Source organism: Phallusia mammillata, chromosome 3 (assembly GCF_965637545.1).
Source record: "Phallusia mammillata chromosome 3, kaPhaMamm4.hap1.1, whole genome shotgun sequence".
Lineage (NCBI taxonomy): Eukaryota > Metazoa > Chordata > Ascidiacea > Phlebobranchia > Ascidiidae > Phallusia > Phallusia mammillata.
Window position 1 is genome coordinate 16,123,853 of NC_137254.1, and position 15,467 is coordinate 16,139,319.

The window sequence follows — 15,467 nt, forward strand, 5'->3', positions numbered from 1 at the left end:
TTCAGTTATGTTTGGTCCATACACGATGCCGTACGATCGGCCTAAGATAATAACCAGGTATGACGGCCCGGTTTTTAGCCATACTAGGTCCTAGTTTAAATATTGTTTGAACCACACATAACCAATCATATACTATCCTTGGCACTGCCAAACTTTGCCGCCTTTCAATATGACACTTCCAATAATATTTCCTGACAATGTACTAAAAAGAAGCACAAAACGAAATATAAAGGACGCCTGGTTTTGATGGGTGGCCTGGGCAAGCATAAAACACACAGCTTGGAGGGTCGATGCAAAGCATAAGACACACAGTTTGGAGGGCCAATGCAAAGCATAAGACAGACAGTTTGGACGGCATGCGCAAAGCATAAAACACAGTTTAGATGGCCTGCACTCAGCATAAGCCACACACTTTGGAGGGCCTGGGCAAAGCATAAGACACATAGTTTGGAGGGCCGATGCAAAGCATAAATAACACAGTTTGGAGGGCCGGCGCAGGGCACAAGACACACAGTTTGGAGAGCCAGTGCTGGGCATTTGACACATAGTTTGGAGGACTGGCGTAAGGCATAAGACACATAGTTAAGATGGACGATGCAAAGCATAGGACACACTGTCTGGACAGTCTGAACAAAGCATAAAACACACAGTTTAGATGGCCTGCACACAGCATAAAACACACACTTTGAAGGGGCTGTGCAAAGCATAAGACACAAAGTTTAGATGGCCGGGACAAAGTATAAGACACACAATTTGAATGGCTGGGGCAAAAGCATTTTAAAGTCACATGGCTGGCATAAAGACCATCCTATGCATCGTCGCAAGAGTCAGTGTCATCACCTGGGTTTTCATTTGGCTGTTGAATTTTTTTTTACACGCCCGCCATCCCAGTCACCAACCCCTGGAAGGACCCGTTTAACTGCAGTGCCTATTTCCTGGTGACTGGCACCATTGTGTCTGGTGTATGGCAGCACATCTACAAAAGTTTAAAACAAAAATTCAATGAATTGAATTTCAAAATCCGTATCATCATAATGATAATTACAACAAGTATAAAAAAGTCTTATCTATCAAAAAAGCAAACAAAGGATGAGTTTTAAAAGAAATTTTAGTCTGTTTTCTTCCACAACCCAATCCACTCCAGGAAAATTTAAGTGCTAGATTTTTTGTCATAAACAACTTGATGAAGTTGCGTAATGTGCCTCGCAGGCCGTCCATATCCATAGGCGTCGATTTAGGGGTGACCGGGGTGACATGTCTCCCCTCCTGAAAAAACAGGGGTGACAACATATGTATTGTCTCCCCTGTTTTTGTTTGAAATAAAGTATTGCCAGAAAGACCGCATACACGTCTATACCGTAAAGTAGTTGAAACCGGCTGTTTGTAAGATTGAAGGTCACAATTAATGACAAACGCAAGTGTCTCGTGGTTTGTTACGCAACGTAACAATGGTTGCCGTAACAATCGGCATTGTTATGTGATTGTTTTATTCCCAGTATTGCCTGGTTGTTCCAGTATCTTATATTTGCTTTATGTTAACTGCAGGAATGACTAGTCAAACAAATATTATAGGCATTTTTGCAGCCAAAACGCAAGCAACCCTCGAATAAGACGTTGCCAGTTTAATGTTGAGTTGTTTAAAAATCGTCACATACAATGTAAATGAACATCTTGAACAATGTTTACTTAATTCCTGTGGCAACTTCACTATCTGTCTGTGCGGAAGTGTGCTATATCTGCAAACTTTGTTTCGTTTGTTTAGCCCAGGGGTCACCAAACTACGGCCCACATTTTTTTGGATTCATAGGATTACAACGCCCAAAATAGACCACAACCAATTTGTTACGTCACAGACGAGACTACAAGTGTTAATTGTGCGCGAACAATTGCATTCTTTTGTTACTTGTGACGTAATATACGAGCATTGCTCGTTAGTTGATGCTAACTGTACAATTTAACAGTCGGATCACCAGATTTTAAATGAGATTGTAGAAAGACCATATTTTGGCCCACCTATGAAAATCGCATCGCGGGCCAAGTATGGAAAGACGGCGCTAGAACATGTTAACTATGCGGCTCGCGCGAATCGTTATTAAAGTTATCCGGCCCGCAGTGTAAAACGTTTAGTGACCCCTGGTTTAACCGAATAAGGGTCATAACTTAGATCGTGCGCTCGCCAGGACAACGGAGCAGATAACGCAACTGCATTGTGTTCCTAAGATTGTGGGTTTGAACGGCTGATGGATGTTTCCAAAACATGGAAAGGTCTCCCTTAAAAATTTGCAAATAATTAAAAAATCGACGCCTATGTCCATATCTATAACTTTTCCAATTCTTTTCTTGTCCTTCAAGTATGAAACATGCAATTATGATCACACGTAAAACATCGAAACAAATAGAAATGTTTGTCATCCACTAGTAGGACTGGCAATTAAATGATAATTCAAGTTACAGTTAAAAAAAACAGATTTTATTAACACACCACCTGACAATTAAGAGTATAAAGTATTATTGCCCTTTTAGGTGAAAATGTAGCTTACATTTATTTGAGTGATTAATTCAAGCAGATATTTTTCATTGTCCGCTGGCTCATGAAAGAAACTTTCTGTCACGGTCGCACACACTTCTTTTTGTTTCAGTAGTTCAACAATGGTTTCTAGTTTGTCGTCCATCCTTTCCATCTTCGCCATTAGGGCTTGATATTCATTACTATTTAAAGGTCTTTGTTTCGGTGGTAATGGCCGTTTAAATGTATTTCTAAACATAAAATGAGGTCATTTAACATTTTATGACAGGGGTGTGCAACCTTTATTACAGGAGGGCCAGAAATGAAAAACTGGAAGAGACCGCGGGCCGCATGTTCGTTTAACATAGCCTAGGCTTTCTAGCAGTTGCAGGCACTAATCTCTTTGCAAAAACATCAAGTTAAGACGCATAAATTACTGAAGAAAACTGCTATTCAAATTTATTGTCACACCCACATTACACGAATTCAGTGAGAAATTTGCAGCTGGCTTCTTTTCCCGACGACTTTTTCCAAATTTGTTTTAATGGATGTGCTCGCAATTCGAAGTCCGTTTTCCAAGTGTTCGTCTGTCAAAGCCGATCGATAGGGGGATTTCATCACGCCCATTTTCGAGAAAAATTGTTCGCACAAATACGTTGAGCCGAAAAGGGCCATTTTTGAAGCCATAAATTTGTTTAAATGTGGAAAGTTGATGTTTTCGGTAAAAATCGCCAAGATTAATTTCCAGGTACTTTGCTTTCAAATCAGTATTCTCTTGGAGATCAATCAGTTCAAGTTGGATATCAACTGGTGCTTTGTCAACGTCTGTGTTGAATGGCGAAGAGAATATATCGAACAGATGTTCATGAGATTTGAAGTCCTTAAAACGATTCAAAAATTCACACAACAATTTTTCAAGTTGGTCTGCAAATTCAGTTTTTTTCTCGGGATGCATTCCACAGTTTCTTAAAGTTGGAAAGTGGAAAAGATTTCCTGTCTGTATGTGAGCTTTCCACAGTCGTAATTTGTTCATGAAACCTTTTATGTGACCATACATTTCATTTGCATACTGGCTTTTTCGCTGGAGTCTTGTATTAAGTTCATTTAGATGCGTTGTTATATCAACTAAGAAACCTAGATCGCATAACCAATTTTCGTCTTCCATTTCATCTATTGGGTGCCCTTTAAGTTTCAAAAAAATCGCGACTTCTTTCCGCAGTTCGTAAAATCGGCGCAACATGCAGCCCTTGCTTAACCAACGGACTTCAGAAAAGTACACTAGATCTTGATGTGTCGTGTTGAGGTCATCCAGAATTTTTTGAAACTGACGATGGTTGAGCCCGCGTGCTCGAATGAAATTTACTGCCTTAATTACCGGGCTCAAGACGTGTTTGAATTTTAAGGATTTTGCACACAGGTTTTGCTGGTGAATAATACAATGAAAAATTGCAATATCGTCATCGATTTTTCTCTCCCTCAAGGCAGACTTTAAGAGACCTACAAATCCAATGCCAGTTCCGGACATGGATCGAGCACCATCAGTTGCGATTCCGCATAAGTTGGACAAGTCAAGTCCAAATTTGCCAAGAGCATCGAATACTTCAGTAAAGATATCAGCACCAGTAGTCGTGCCCTTTATTGACTGTAGCGACAGAAGCTCTTCGGTTTCGTTTAACTCTTTGTCCACTCCTTTTACAAATATGGCCAACTGTGCAGTATCCTTCTGGTCTGTACTTTCATCGACAGCAAAACTCCACGAAATAAAGTTCTTCACTTTATCCCTAAGAGTCTCACTGATATCAAACGCAAGATCATCGACACGCCTCGCTATCGTCCACCGTGACAGACTTATTTTCTCAAACTCGCTCTTCAGTTTAGGGCACATTTCTTTTGCTACATCGGAATATGGTTTCATGGTTTGAGCTATTCTCTGTGCAATCAAGTAACTTCGGATTTGCTTTTTCGTTATCGCTATTTACCTCGAACGCTGGCTTTTTAATTCTTCCTGCATTTGCTTCGCTTTCATCTTTCTGTTTTGTCCTTCTAGCTTTCCATAAACACCTTCAGAATGCTTTGTCTCATAGTGTCGTTTAACGTTGTACTCTTTAGCAACATTAACAGTTTGATTGCAAATAAGACATAAAGGTCTTTTATCTGAATTTTCAATGAAGAAATACTCAAAGGTCCATCTCGTCTGAAACATGCGTTTCTCTTCCTCTACCTTACTCTTTTTTGCATTCTGCAAATTTGCTACAGAGTTTGCCATTACAGACAAAAACAATTTACAATGAGTCAGTGTACTAGATTCAGAAATGCTCACTCCTTAGCAATTGAATGCTTTGTGAATTGCTTTGTTCGCTTCACACAATCTATTCTGATAGAGCGTTGTTACGTCATAGGCGTAGATAACAAGTTGAATTCACTTTCAAAATTGGCATTTCTCCGCGGGCCGCATGTTGCACACCCCTGGTCTAGGCCACAACAAATAATTTTAGCTATAATAAACATTTATATGTTCATCGGCAATGTTACCAACTTTGTCCTGCACTGCTGTTTGGGAATTTTTTTGGATGGCAAAGCACCAATTTTTAACTTTATTCTGCAACCAATAATTAATCAGCAGATCGCTTTTTTCAAAGTGATCTTCACATATGAATGCTCTAAAACAGTGCTCTTCAACCTTTTTCCCCGTTGTATACCTTTTATAATTTTTGAGCAACTTTGTATACCCTACACATAGCAATTTATAAATGTGCACAGAAACTAACATTCTACCAATAGGTACTTGCCTGGTCGTGTGAATTATTGTTATACAAGGCCAGGAGTACACAACCTGTGGCCATGAACATGTAAACTGAAATATTTGGATTTGCAAAACCAGTTTGAGGGGCTGGAAAAAATATTAACAGCCCAGAAGCCGCATGTTTGAGACTTTTTGTAAGCCTATTATGGGTAAACAATGCGAAAACAGGCACCATTAGCGTCACAATTTAGATGGTGACGTTATAAACAGTAAAGTCTGATGCCTTGACTGTTCTACGTAACAAGCTAGAAACTAAATTGGCTATCAGGCACTGTTAGTAAGGATTTACGATGCGGCCGTCACAGCGGAAAGGTTGTGCACCTCCGGTGCTACGTCCAGGAAATTTAGCATACAAAAGTGTGTAAACGTAAGAAGTTGATTTAATGGCTGGCTTGTTGCTGCATTCTTTCAGCGATTTGGACATGTGGTGTGGTGTTGACGCGTTCTCAATTTTTTGTATTCGCAATCCTTTACTCCAGGAATATTAAAAGTAAAATTTCAGAAAGTACATTGTTCAACCTTAACAGATACTCCAGGTATGTGCTTATTTGCTTCATAATTCACATTGACGCAACAATCCCAACCTGACGCAATAATATTTACAACAAGCAGGTCAGTCTCACATAGGTCACCATGCTATGTCTTCCTGAATTTCATAAAAATAGCGACGTTTAGTAACACTGACCTCAGCTGTATTCCCTTCGTATACCTTTCTTCAGTCGTATACCCTAGTTTTAATGTGGTATACACTTGGGTATACAGTATACCCGGTTGAAGAGCACTGCTCTAAAAGAATTACTGTTTAATTTTGATAACAGAAGTGGGTTAAAAGGAAATTTATATTACGTTTCTTCATGATGCATGTATTATGTCTCCCTTAGTTGGGTCACGCAATGAGAGCGCATATTTTTGTAAATTGCAGTAATGTTTCTTCATATCAGAGTTGCGTTGAAATTTAGGATTGCAAATTTTAAACAAAGATTTTTTGCCATTGGCACCGTGTGGCTAACCTAGCTATTACACAGAAATACAACTAAATCACAAATACGAGAATCCTAAATTTCACAAATGCACGTTGGTTCAGGACGATTTCTGTAAAAGCACAGTTATACAAATACGAGAATTTAGTCTTGTCCATGGTATATTTAAAATCCAAATCCAATCAAACAAAAACGGTAAGAGTTTATTGTGTGTTTAAAAAAGAATAAAAATACACGAGATACATGACACTTACGTAACCTGCAAGTTTAATATCACTTCAATTTCAACGTTTAATGCAATAGATTGCGATTTTTTGCCAATATCTTCACTCTTCAACCATTGCCCTCCATTGTAAAGAAGCTAATGTGTACTGGTTCATTCAAGCGTGACCCGTCTGAACGATTTCGCCGAGTTGCGCATCTAGTGAATTAAGTTATCTATGGTTCAACAGTATACCAGCAATTTTCAATTTTTTTGCCAGGCCTGTAAATTCCAAAATGGTTGGAGTGTTTAAAGTTTCTAGTTTGCAAAAATCTTACTTGTTTCTAAAAGTGTCGAGTGAAATGAAAAATTGTTTTTTTGCCCTATAAGAAAAAGTTTGTTGCATCTGTTTTAATACATTGCTAACTTGTTTTAAATCTAAAGAAAAAACAAAACATGAAGCAGTTTGTAAGTGTTAAATTTTGTGATGGGTCTAATGACATGGTACCCAAACAGTGGCTGGTAGGGACAAGTGAGTGCAGATGGCCTAAAGATGTCACCAACATGCAATCACTTGTTCAGAAACAAGCTATGCCTGCAGCAGATTGGACAACCTGTCCTTGTTCCATAATATGTCAAGCAAGTAAGTAAAAACTATATTCGTAGCTGTATTGATTTTGTCACAATCATAACAAGTGTTGTCAATTGCAGATACATATGAGCGTTGTGTGAAAAAAAGCTATTCAAAACAACAAGTAGTGGATTCTTCAACAGAAGAATGTTCAGGTGAGGAAGGAGACATCCAAGGTTTAGACAGAGCAAAACCACCCAAATTGAATAAGCAGGTGATCCCCCCACTTATACGCACAGACACAGCACAGAGGTTCATAACTGCTTATAATTTACTTTTCATTACTGTTTCCACTTCAGGGGTAACAAGTTGTTGTTTTATTACACAGGGCAACTTTTAAGAGACCTCTTTCACCACGAAAGCGCACAGATCAGGCACCTTTCCTGCATCAAGTGGCCACTACCTTGCAGGTGGTGCTCGATAAACTAAACAGGATGGATTCCAAACTGGAAACACTTTTGGATCTTATAAAAGAAAAGGAGACATGCCTCTAAGAACTGTGGATGCCAGAACCTGCAGATAATGAAAAAGACCTAATGGATATTATCACACAGATGAAAGTAAGTTATATATATTATATATGTGCAAAAACTTTTTGTTGTTTCTGTGTGTACACTGTACATACTAAAATAGGCTCATTTTCGGAGATAGTGTTGAGCAAGTTTATAGTATTAAATGAAATAATGCTGAAATTACTGTTTGAAGATTATGGTGTTCTAGTTGTTATGTTGGGTAATTTAAATGTGTAGTTTACTTTGATGAACCACTGTTTGTTTGTAAAGCCAATTCAATGTTTTTTTAAAACAAATTCTTATTGTGCACTAAACGTGATTGCCTAATTGGTCTAATTCCTTTTCTTATGTGTTTCAGGATAAATCTAGATTGGCCAAAGTAATTTAAATGGATGGTCTCCGTGGCACTTTTCATAATTTTTTAAAGATTTTTATGACCAAACAATTTTCATGTAGTGGTTTGGGGCCTGGAAGACAGCAGACGAAAAAAAGCTTCAAAAGGCATGCATTATTTGCTTTCTTTTCAGGTAAGACACGTTTTTGGCAATGTTGGCAAATGCAAAACAAAAATAGCACCCAATCCTGTCATAATTTAAACTTGAGTAGAAGACATGTTTTGGATGCCATTCTCTCCGTTGCACTCTAGATCTTTGGATTGCATTTATTATTAATCCTCAAGATATCTTATTCAAATCTTCGTCTTCGTCATAATAATAAGTTACCTATGGCGGAGCTGCAGCTCCAGTTTCGTGGCATTTCATGACGATTTGCACTTGGAAAAGCTACACGCCGGGAAAAATAGGCGAGAGGGGGCTGTGGCTCGCGCAGCCCCTCGCGTGACGTAGCGCTGGTTGTGTTGTCTGCTTCGCGTCAGTGAGCTCCAAAGCCAAACCCGTGTACTGTGTTTTTAATTCGATAGTGAGTGCAGTTAAATAATTTTTTGCTATCATTAAATTTATTGTTTGACTGTTAGTCGTGACTTCTTAAGACAGTGTTTCTTAACCTTTTTTGGGCTCGTACCCTTTGAGCTTTCATGAAATTTTCTCGTACCCCCTGTCTACAATGGCCGACGGACAAACTCAGTGTATTTATAACTTACGTGTTGAATGCATGCATTAAAATAGTCTTGTAAGTTCAACAATATTTACAGCACACCAACAATCTTTAAATTGAAATCAACTACATGTAACAAAGTAACTTGTTACGCATTCTTCACAAATATGCTTAAATAATGTATAATTTCACACTGACTGTCGTACCCCCTGCTTTGGTGCTTCGTACCCCCAAGGGGTACATGTACCCCTGGTTAAGAACCCCTGTCTTAAGATGACTGTAAGTGGGTTTCAGTTTTTACAGTTATCATTGAATTAAATAAGTGAATCTAACACCTTAAAAAAGAAAAAAAAGGTCATCTAACACCTTTAAAAGTCACAATTAACCTTTGTAATAAAGAACTGAATTAAAAAGATTTATGAAAGTATGGGACAAAACATCTGTTACTCCAATGTCATGCAGGAATAAGCAACAACAAGAAATACTCAGTTTTCGTTCCTAATGCTACCAAAGAAAAATTAAATTTGTGACTGTGAAGTTAATTGCCTCACTGAAATTCAGGCAATATCAAATGCAAAACAACTGCAAGTAAATTTTGATTTTTGAAATGAAGACAAAAAAAAGAGTGAAGACAATTTAAAGTTTTGGTTTCTTAACACACCATGTGGACAGTATTTGCAACCAAGTGCAATCATGTGTATTGATATAATGGACATGTACTGTTTGTCTAAACAGTAGCTGCTAAATTGCTTCACAGGAAGTGTTTCTTAAGAATGAACATTCTACAGACAAGATAGCAGTGACACCAAGCACATCCTTTTGTTGACAAAGAAAAGCTAGTTACTCAAATGAAAATGCTGTTGTAGATCTGATGTTCATGATTACTTTGAAAATAATTAATCTAGAGATGATGTTTTGACAAGTTAAATTACTAGGATGAAAAATCCTTTTTGCTGTTTCCATGATTTCTTCAAAGGCAAAACAGTTCTTTTTAACACTGAAAAAGATGCCAATTTTTTCTGAGGAACACCAATATTTCCAAAAGACTTGCACTTGCAGTGCTAGTACTAAATAGAAAAACAGTTTCTTAGTTATCATTTGGGATTAAGGAAGAAGCTATTAATTATCATGCCCAAACTATAACTTCATGATTCATTTTGGTTGGAAAAAGGAAGCACAAGATTTAATAATATGGTTTAAATTTAAGTGACAGTGTTGTAAATTTTAAAGCTTGAATGCGTTTTGCACTTAAAAAAGAAATTATAAGTTACTTGCCAGCAAGCAGCAATTATAGCAGCTAAGAAACTAAAATACAATTAATAGTCTGTACACAAAAATTCAAGAAAGATGTTTAAATGAACAAGTTCTGAAACCAATGTAATGTGGTTGTTAAATTTGTTAGTAATAAAAAGCTGTATGGCTAGTTTTTTTGTGTGACAATAATCTGAAGTGTCATAGAATATGTTGAAAACGCTGACTGTGACTAAATTTACTTAAATGAAACATGACAATTTTTGTTGTCGAACTGAAATACTTCGACCTTTTTCGACTCATTTATATGTATTTTTTCTATTACTTTTTTTTCTATATTTCTGCTGTGTTTTACCGTATTTACACCCGCTTCGTTTCGAAGCTGTGCCACGTGTGTTTTTCACATTATTACTGAACGTTAAGCCCGATGCACACATGCACTCTTGCGGGGGGTTTGCGGTGGTTGCGGCGCGGCTTGCGGCCGAGCTTGCGGCGGTTGATGCACACTGCGACAGCGGGCGTGTGCGACGATGTGCGTCCGCAGCGACTTGGTCTTGCGGCGTCTGCGACAAAGTAGAAAATGTTCTACTTTGCCGCACAGCCGCACGTTACTTACAATGATCCTGTGCTAAAGTTTGATTGAAATTACTGTTTTGTAAGCATTCCATGATATTAAATATGTGTAATGTATAGTTTCAGTTTATAACCAGGGTGTTGCTACAATGGATGAGGTTTGCTTAGATACTTTAGTTAATTTACACAGCACAATTGAAGCATATTTGATGTATGAAATTCTATCTGGTTGTGAAAGGTAATTCTGGAGTGGGATTATTTATATCTTATTTAGGTCGTTATTGAGGTAATTTTTTTTTATTTAGAAACGTTTGGGTGCATGGAATTTTAAAAGAAAGAGACAGCAAATCTGAATTCATTCTTGCTGAAGAACTTCTTGGAGGTGGAGACCCAGACAAATGCCATCAGTATTTTAGGATGAGTAAAGAAAAATTTTATTCATTGCTGAAGATCATTGAGCCCAAAATACGAAAAAAAGACACTTCATGGAGAAAAGCAATTTCACCACAGCGCCGCTTAATTTTGACCCTGAGATACCTTGCAACAGGTTCTTCACAGCTACACATGAGTTTTTCATTCAGGGTAGGTCATACTACAGTAGGCAAGATCATCAAAGAGTGCTGTTCAGCACTTTGGAAATGTTTGGTTCCATTGGTAATGTGCCCTCCTACTACAGAAGATTGGTTGGAAATTGAAAAAGACTTTAATCAGTTATGGCAATGCTCAAATTGCATTGGAGCAATTGACGGAAAACACATTAGAATAAAGGCTCCTCCGAACAGTGGCAGCGAATTTTTTAACTACAAGGGATTTTTCTCCATTGTGCTTCTCGCAATTTGTGATGCACATTATCGTTTCATTCTTGTGGACATAGGAGACTCTGGTCGACATAGTGATGGGGGTATCTTCAGCAATTCCAGAATAGGAAAAAAATTTGATGAAGGCTCTACAAATTCCTAGCCCTAATAGCTTGCCAGGATCTAACACACATGTTCCCTATTATTTGGCTGCTGATGATGCCTTTCCATTAAAGGTTGGGATAATCAAGCCATTCCCAGGGCGTCACCTCAGTCAGGACAATCGGATTTTTAATTATCGACTTAGTCGTGGAAGAAGAGTTGTAGAGAATGCTTTTGGTATACTTGCTGTACGATTTCAAGTATTCTATAAAATGCTAAATTGTGATCCAGAAGTGGCCCAAAGTATTGTACAGGCATGTGTGGTTCTTCATAATTTCATACAAAGTCCACGTCTGTCAGCATCCCATATTTATGGGGACCAATTTGATGGTAATGGAAACATAGTAAATGTCAACTGGAGAAAAACTATTCCTTCATCTGTAAATATGGCTTCACTTGGACATATTGGATCAAATTTTTATTCTAGAAATGCAGGTTTTTATAGGGATGAGTTAAAAAAATATTTTTTAAAAGATGGAGCAGTTTCATGGCAGTGGGGTGTGTATGTTTACATATAGGTATTAGTTTATGACATTTTTTCATTTGCTTGTTTTATTGGTTCAATTGTTCTTACCGTTTGCTTGTTTTATTGGTTTATTTGTTTACCAGTAAATGAACTGATTTTGTAACAGTTAATATTTCATTGTTTTAAGTGATTAACCTCCAGGAACAAGTTTTTAGTATCATGGATATTGAACAAAGTTTTAATACAAAGCTTATTGACCTTGTGTCACAAGCAAACTTAATTTACAACCCATGTCATCCAGACCATAAGATTAGAAACAAAACAGATTGTGCATGGAGAAATATTGCTCAGGAGTTGAACTCTACAGGTAAGCATTTTGTTACATAACTAAATTAATGAAACTAAGGGTAACTATTCTTTTTATGTTCTGTAATTTCAAATTAACTTGCTTTATTGACTGTAATTTCCAGTTGACCAGTGTCAGAAGCGCTGGCGTACACTAAGAACAGCATATGGAAAAACACACAAAAAGAATACAGAAGCTCCAAGTGGCTCTGGTACTTTTCCACAAGAGAGGTGGCCATATTACCAGCAACTATCTTTTTTGGAAGGCTATATTAAGCATAGAGAGTATGTAGATGGTACATTATAACATCAGGCAAATATTAATCTTTTTGTTTGTATAGATCTGTAGACAACTTTGCTGATACCAGTGCCAGCAGTTCACCCCAGTCTGTCTTTGACAACCCAGGTCAGTAGGTGTGAGTTTTGCAGAGTAGTCATGTGGTTTATGTTTTGCTCATTATTTGAATACGATATTAAATATTTGTTTTTCAATATTTCAAGATGATTCCAGCAATGAAAATATTAGAGAAGAAAATGATCATACTTCTGAGATTCCCACACCAGTCAAAACCAGTTGTCAAAGAAAGAAATCAGACAAACAGAAAGTACAGGTACTCACAGACCCACAGTTTATTTTGTATTTATGAAAATAAGGACTATTTCATTTTACAGACAGAGATGCTAAATTTTCTACGGCAGAGCTCTAGTCATCTTGCAGAGCTGCAGGAAAAAAAATTGGACCGACTTGACTATTTTGGCAAATTTGTGGTGGCACAATTAAGGGAAAAGCCTGCAGCAGTTATGGAAACCTACATGAAAGAAATAACAAATATACTATTTTCGGAGTGTACTCTTGAATTTAACATTGATGAACAGTGAACCTAAATTGATTGTTTTTGCTAATGTTTTGTGTTGTTTTTTCGAAGTTGTTTTCAGTTCTTTTCAATAAATCTTGCATTGTTTTCATTCTATAAAAGATTGTTTAAAGCTACACGAAAATGAGGTGGACCATTCAGGCATGCGGCCAAAATACTGTGTACGCATATATCCGCACAACCGCACGGGAGCGCCGCAGACTGTCCGGGATTTCCCCTGCCGTAGCCGCTTCTGTTTTCTTGTGTGCATCCGGCTTTATAGTGTTTGGCCCGTCGCTGTGCGAGTAAACAAAATACACAAATGATGCCGTCTGCTGTTTACACTCGTGTACATTATTGCGTAACAAAAATTACGTCACAATGGAGTTGCTAATTAAGATTTGTATTACTTGTTTTTATACACAAAACAAATGGCTAGAAAACTAGAAATGTAGCTTTTCAATATATTGCCAACTTATATATGCTCAGTAAAGGTGCTGCCCCCACAAATTTTAGGCACGAGCCTCCACTGGTACTGGGTACGGCTTCGAACGCACAGGCTGGTTGCTTGTCAATTCTATTCTATGTTTCACCAAGTTTTAATTTCCTGGAACGTCACAAAACACTTCCTCGAACTCCTCAACCAATGACTTTACTTCTTCTCTCTGGTATTTATCCAGTGATTCACCATATTTCACGTCCCCACGGTTTCGTTGGCCGAAGTACAAACACACTCGATCAAATTTGATTCGTCCTCCAATCCCGAATCACCAACTTCTCCAACAGCACTCACGACCATGCCTTGGCCAAACTCCTTACTCCTGTCAAAATATTTCTTCAGCAGGTTAGCATGCAGCACCTTTTCTTTGTTTCCGATTTCAAGTTGGTAGTCGTTGATTCCACATTGCTTGAGAACCTTGAATGGCCCCTTCCACTGCATCAGTAATTTGTTACTGTCATTCGGCAACAGAACAATCACCAAGTCACCAGGGGAAAAAGTACGTCGCTTCGCTTTTCTGTCGAAGTACTTCTCATAACGGTTCTGTGACTTTTCCAATTCTTCCTTTACTATCACAAAAGCTTGCTCCATCCTTTCACGAAGTTCAAAAACATATCTGTAGCTGGTCAACACATCTTCATCCGTATCTGGATTCGACCACATTTCGCGTAGCACGTGCATTGGTCCCCTTGCAGTTCTCCCATACAATAATTCAAATGGGGCGAAGCCGGTTGATTCCTGAGGCACCTCACGATATGCAAATAGCACAGCATCAATATAACGGTTCCACTGCGTTGGTTTGTGTCGCTGCACAGTCGTTTTAACATTTTCTTTAGTGTCCCATTAAATTTCTCCCTGAGTCCATTACATTGTGGATGGTAAGGTGTCGTGCTCAAGTGCTTTATTTTTAGCAGGCGCTCTATTTCTTTCATGCAGTCAGACACAAACTTGGTGCCGAAATCACTTAAAAAGGCCCAATAAGATCTACCGCAACCCGTTTAAAAGGGACGTCAATCACTGGCAGGATCGGCAAAACCTTTTAACATCTTCTCTAAGCCCTGGCCAGAAAAAGTTGCTCATGATTTTGTCAGCAGTTTTGTTGACGCCCAAATGACCACCCATGATCGTGAGCAATTTCCAACGTTTTCAATCGCAATTTAGTCGGCACGACCAGCTGTCGAATCCACTTTCCATTCTGCATTTTCGGGTGACTGAAAAATCTATACAATAACCCGTCTTCTTCGCTGACGTACGACTTATTACCCCCTTTTTGACGAATCTCCTTCATTTCCGAAATCTTCACCAACGTAGTGTCGCTTCTTTGATGTTTTCTGAACTCTGCTTCATTCAAAGCTGGCCACTCTGTTTCTTTGGCAATTTTTAAAGGTTTCAGATCTCTGTTGATTCTCCCCTGGGCACGAGTCGTCACAACCGACACCTCAACACATAAATCCATAGGGTTGTCAGGACCACGCGCGCCATCCACGTTGCCGATCACCAAATCGTGGATTGCCATCTCAAGACAGAGTGCTTCGACATATCCAGACAAGTAAGGCGTCTTCACTTTAATCTTCGCTATCGGCTTCGAGTACAGTGCCATCTAAAAGCTTCACATAACCCACCTCTTCAGTAAGGTCTTCGTCGCTCACAAACTTCCGCTTGACAACAATTCCCGTGCAGCCAGTATCACGTAGGGTGTCAACCACGAATGAGCCTACATATCCTTTTTTACCCGCAACCTTTTTGCCTCTGGTGTATGGTCGCACTTATTACTCAATGTGGAACGTTGTCTTTTGATAGATGCCGCCGCTGCTGACTGCCCCGAACCTTGAG

At 38.5% G+C, this 15,467-nt stretch overlaps 2 protein-coding genes and 1 pseudogene across 2 annotated transcripts; 1 reads left to right on the plus strand and 2 right to left on the minus strand.

Annotated features, from left to right (window-relative positions):
* Positions 1 to 3,047: 3,047 nt before the first annotated feature.
* LOC145219685 (general transcription factor II-I repeat domain-containing protein 2 pseudogene) lies at positions 3,048 to 4,421 on the minus strand (annotated as a pseudogene).
* Positions 4,422 to 12,155: 7,734 nt separating this feature from the next.
* Positions 12,156 to 13,282, plus strand: LOC145218709 (uncharacterized). The gene is made up of 5 exons (XM_080086116.1): positions 12,156 to 12,303; positions 12,407 to 12,566; positions 12,623 to 12,687; positions 12,783 to 12,892; positions 12,954 to 13,282. The coding sequence occupies exons 1-5, from the start codon at positions 12,156 to 12,158 to the stop codon at positions 13,158 to 13,160; spliced, it is 690 nt and encodes a 229-aa protein (XP_079942242.1). The 3' UTR covers positions 13,161 to 13,282.
* A 1,439-nt stretch (positions 13,283 to 14,721) lies between these two features.
* LOC145219686 (uncharacterized) lies at positions 14,722 to 15,234 on the minus strand. The gene has a single exon (XM_080087015.1). It carries the CDS (start codon positions 15,232 to 15,234, stop codon positions 14,722 to 14,724), a length of 513 nt encoding a protein of 170 aa, XP_079943141.1.
* Positions 15,235 to 15,467: the final 233 nt, after the last annotated feature.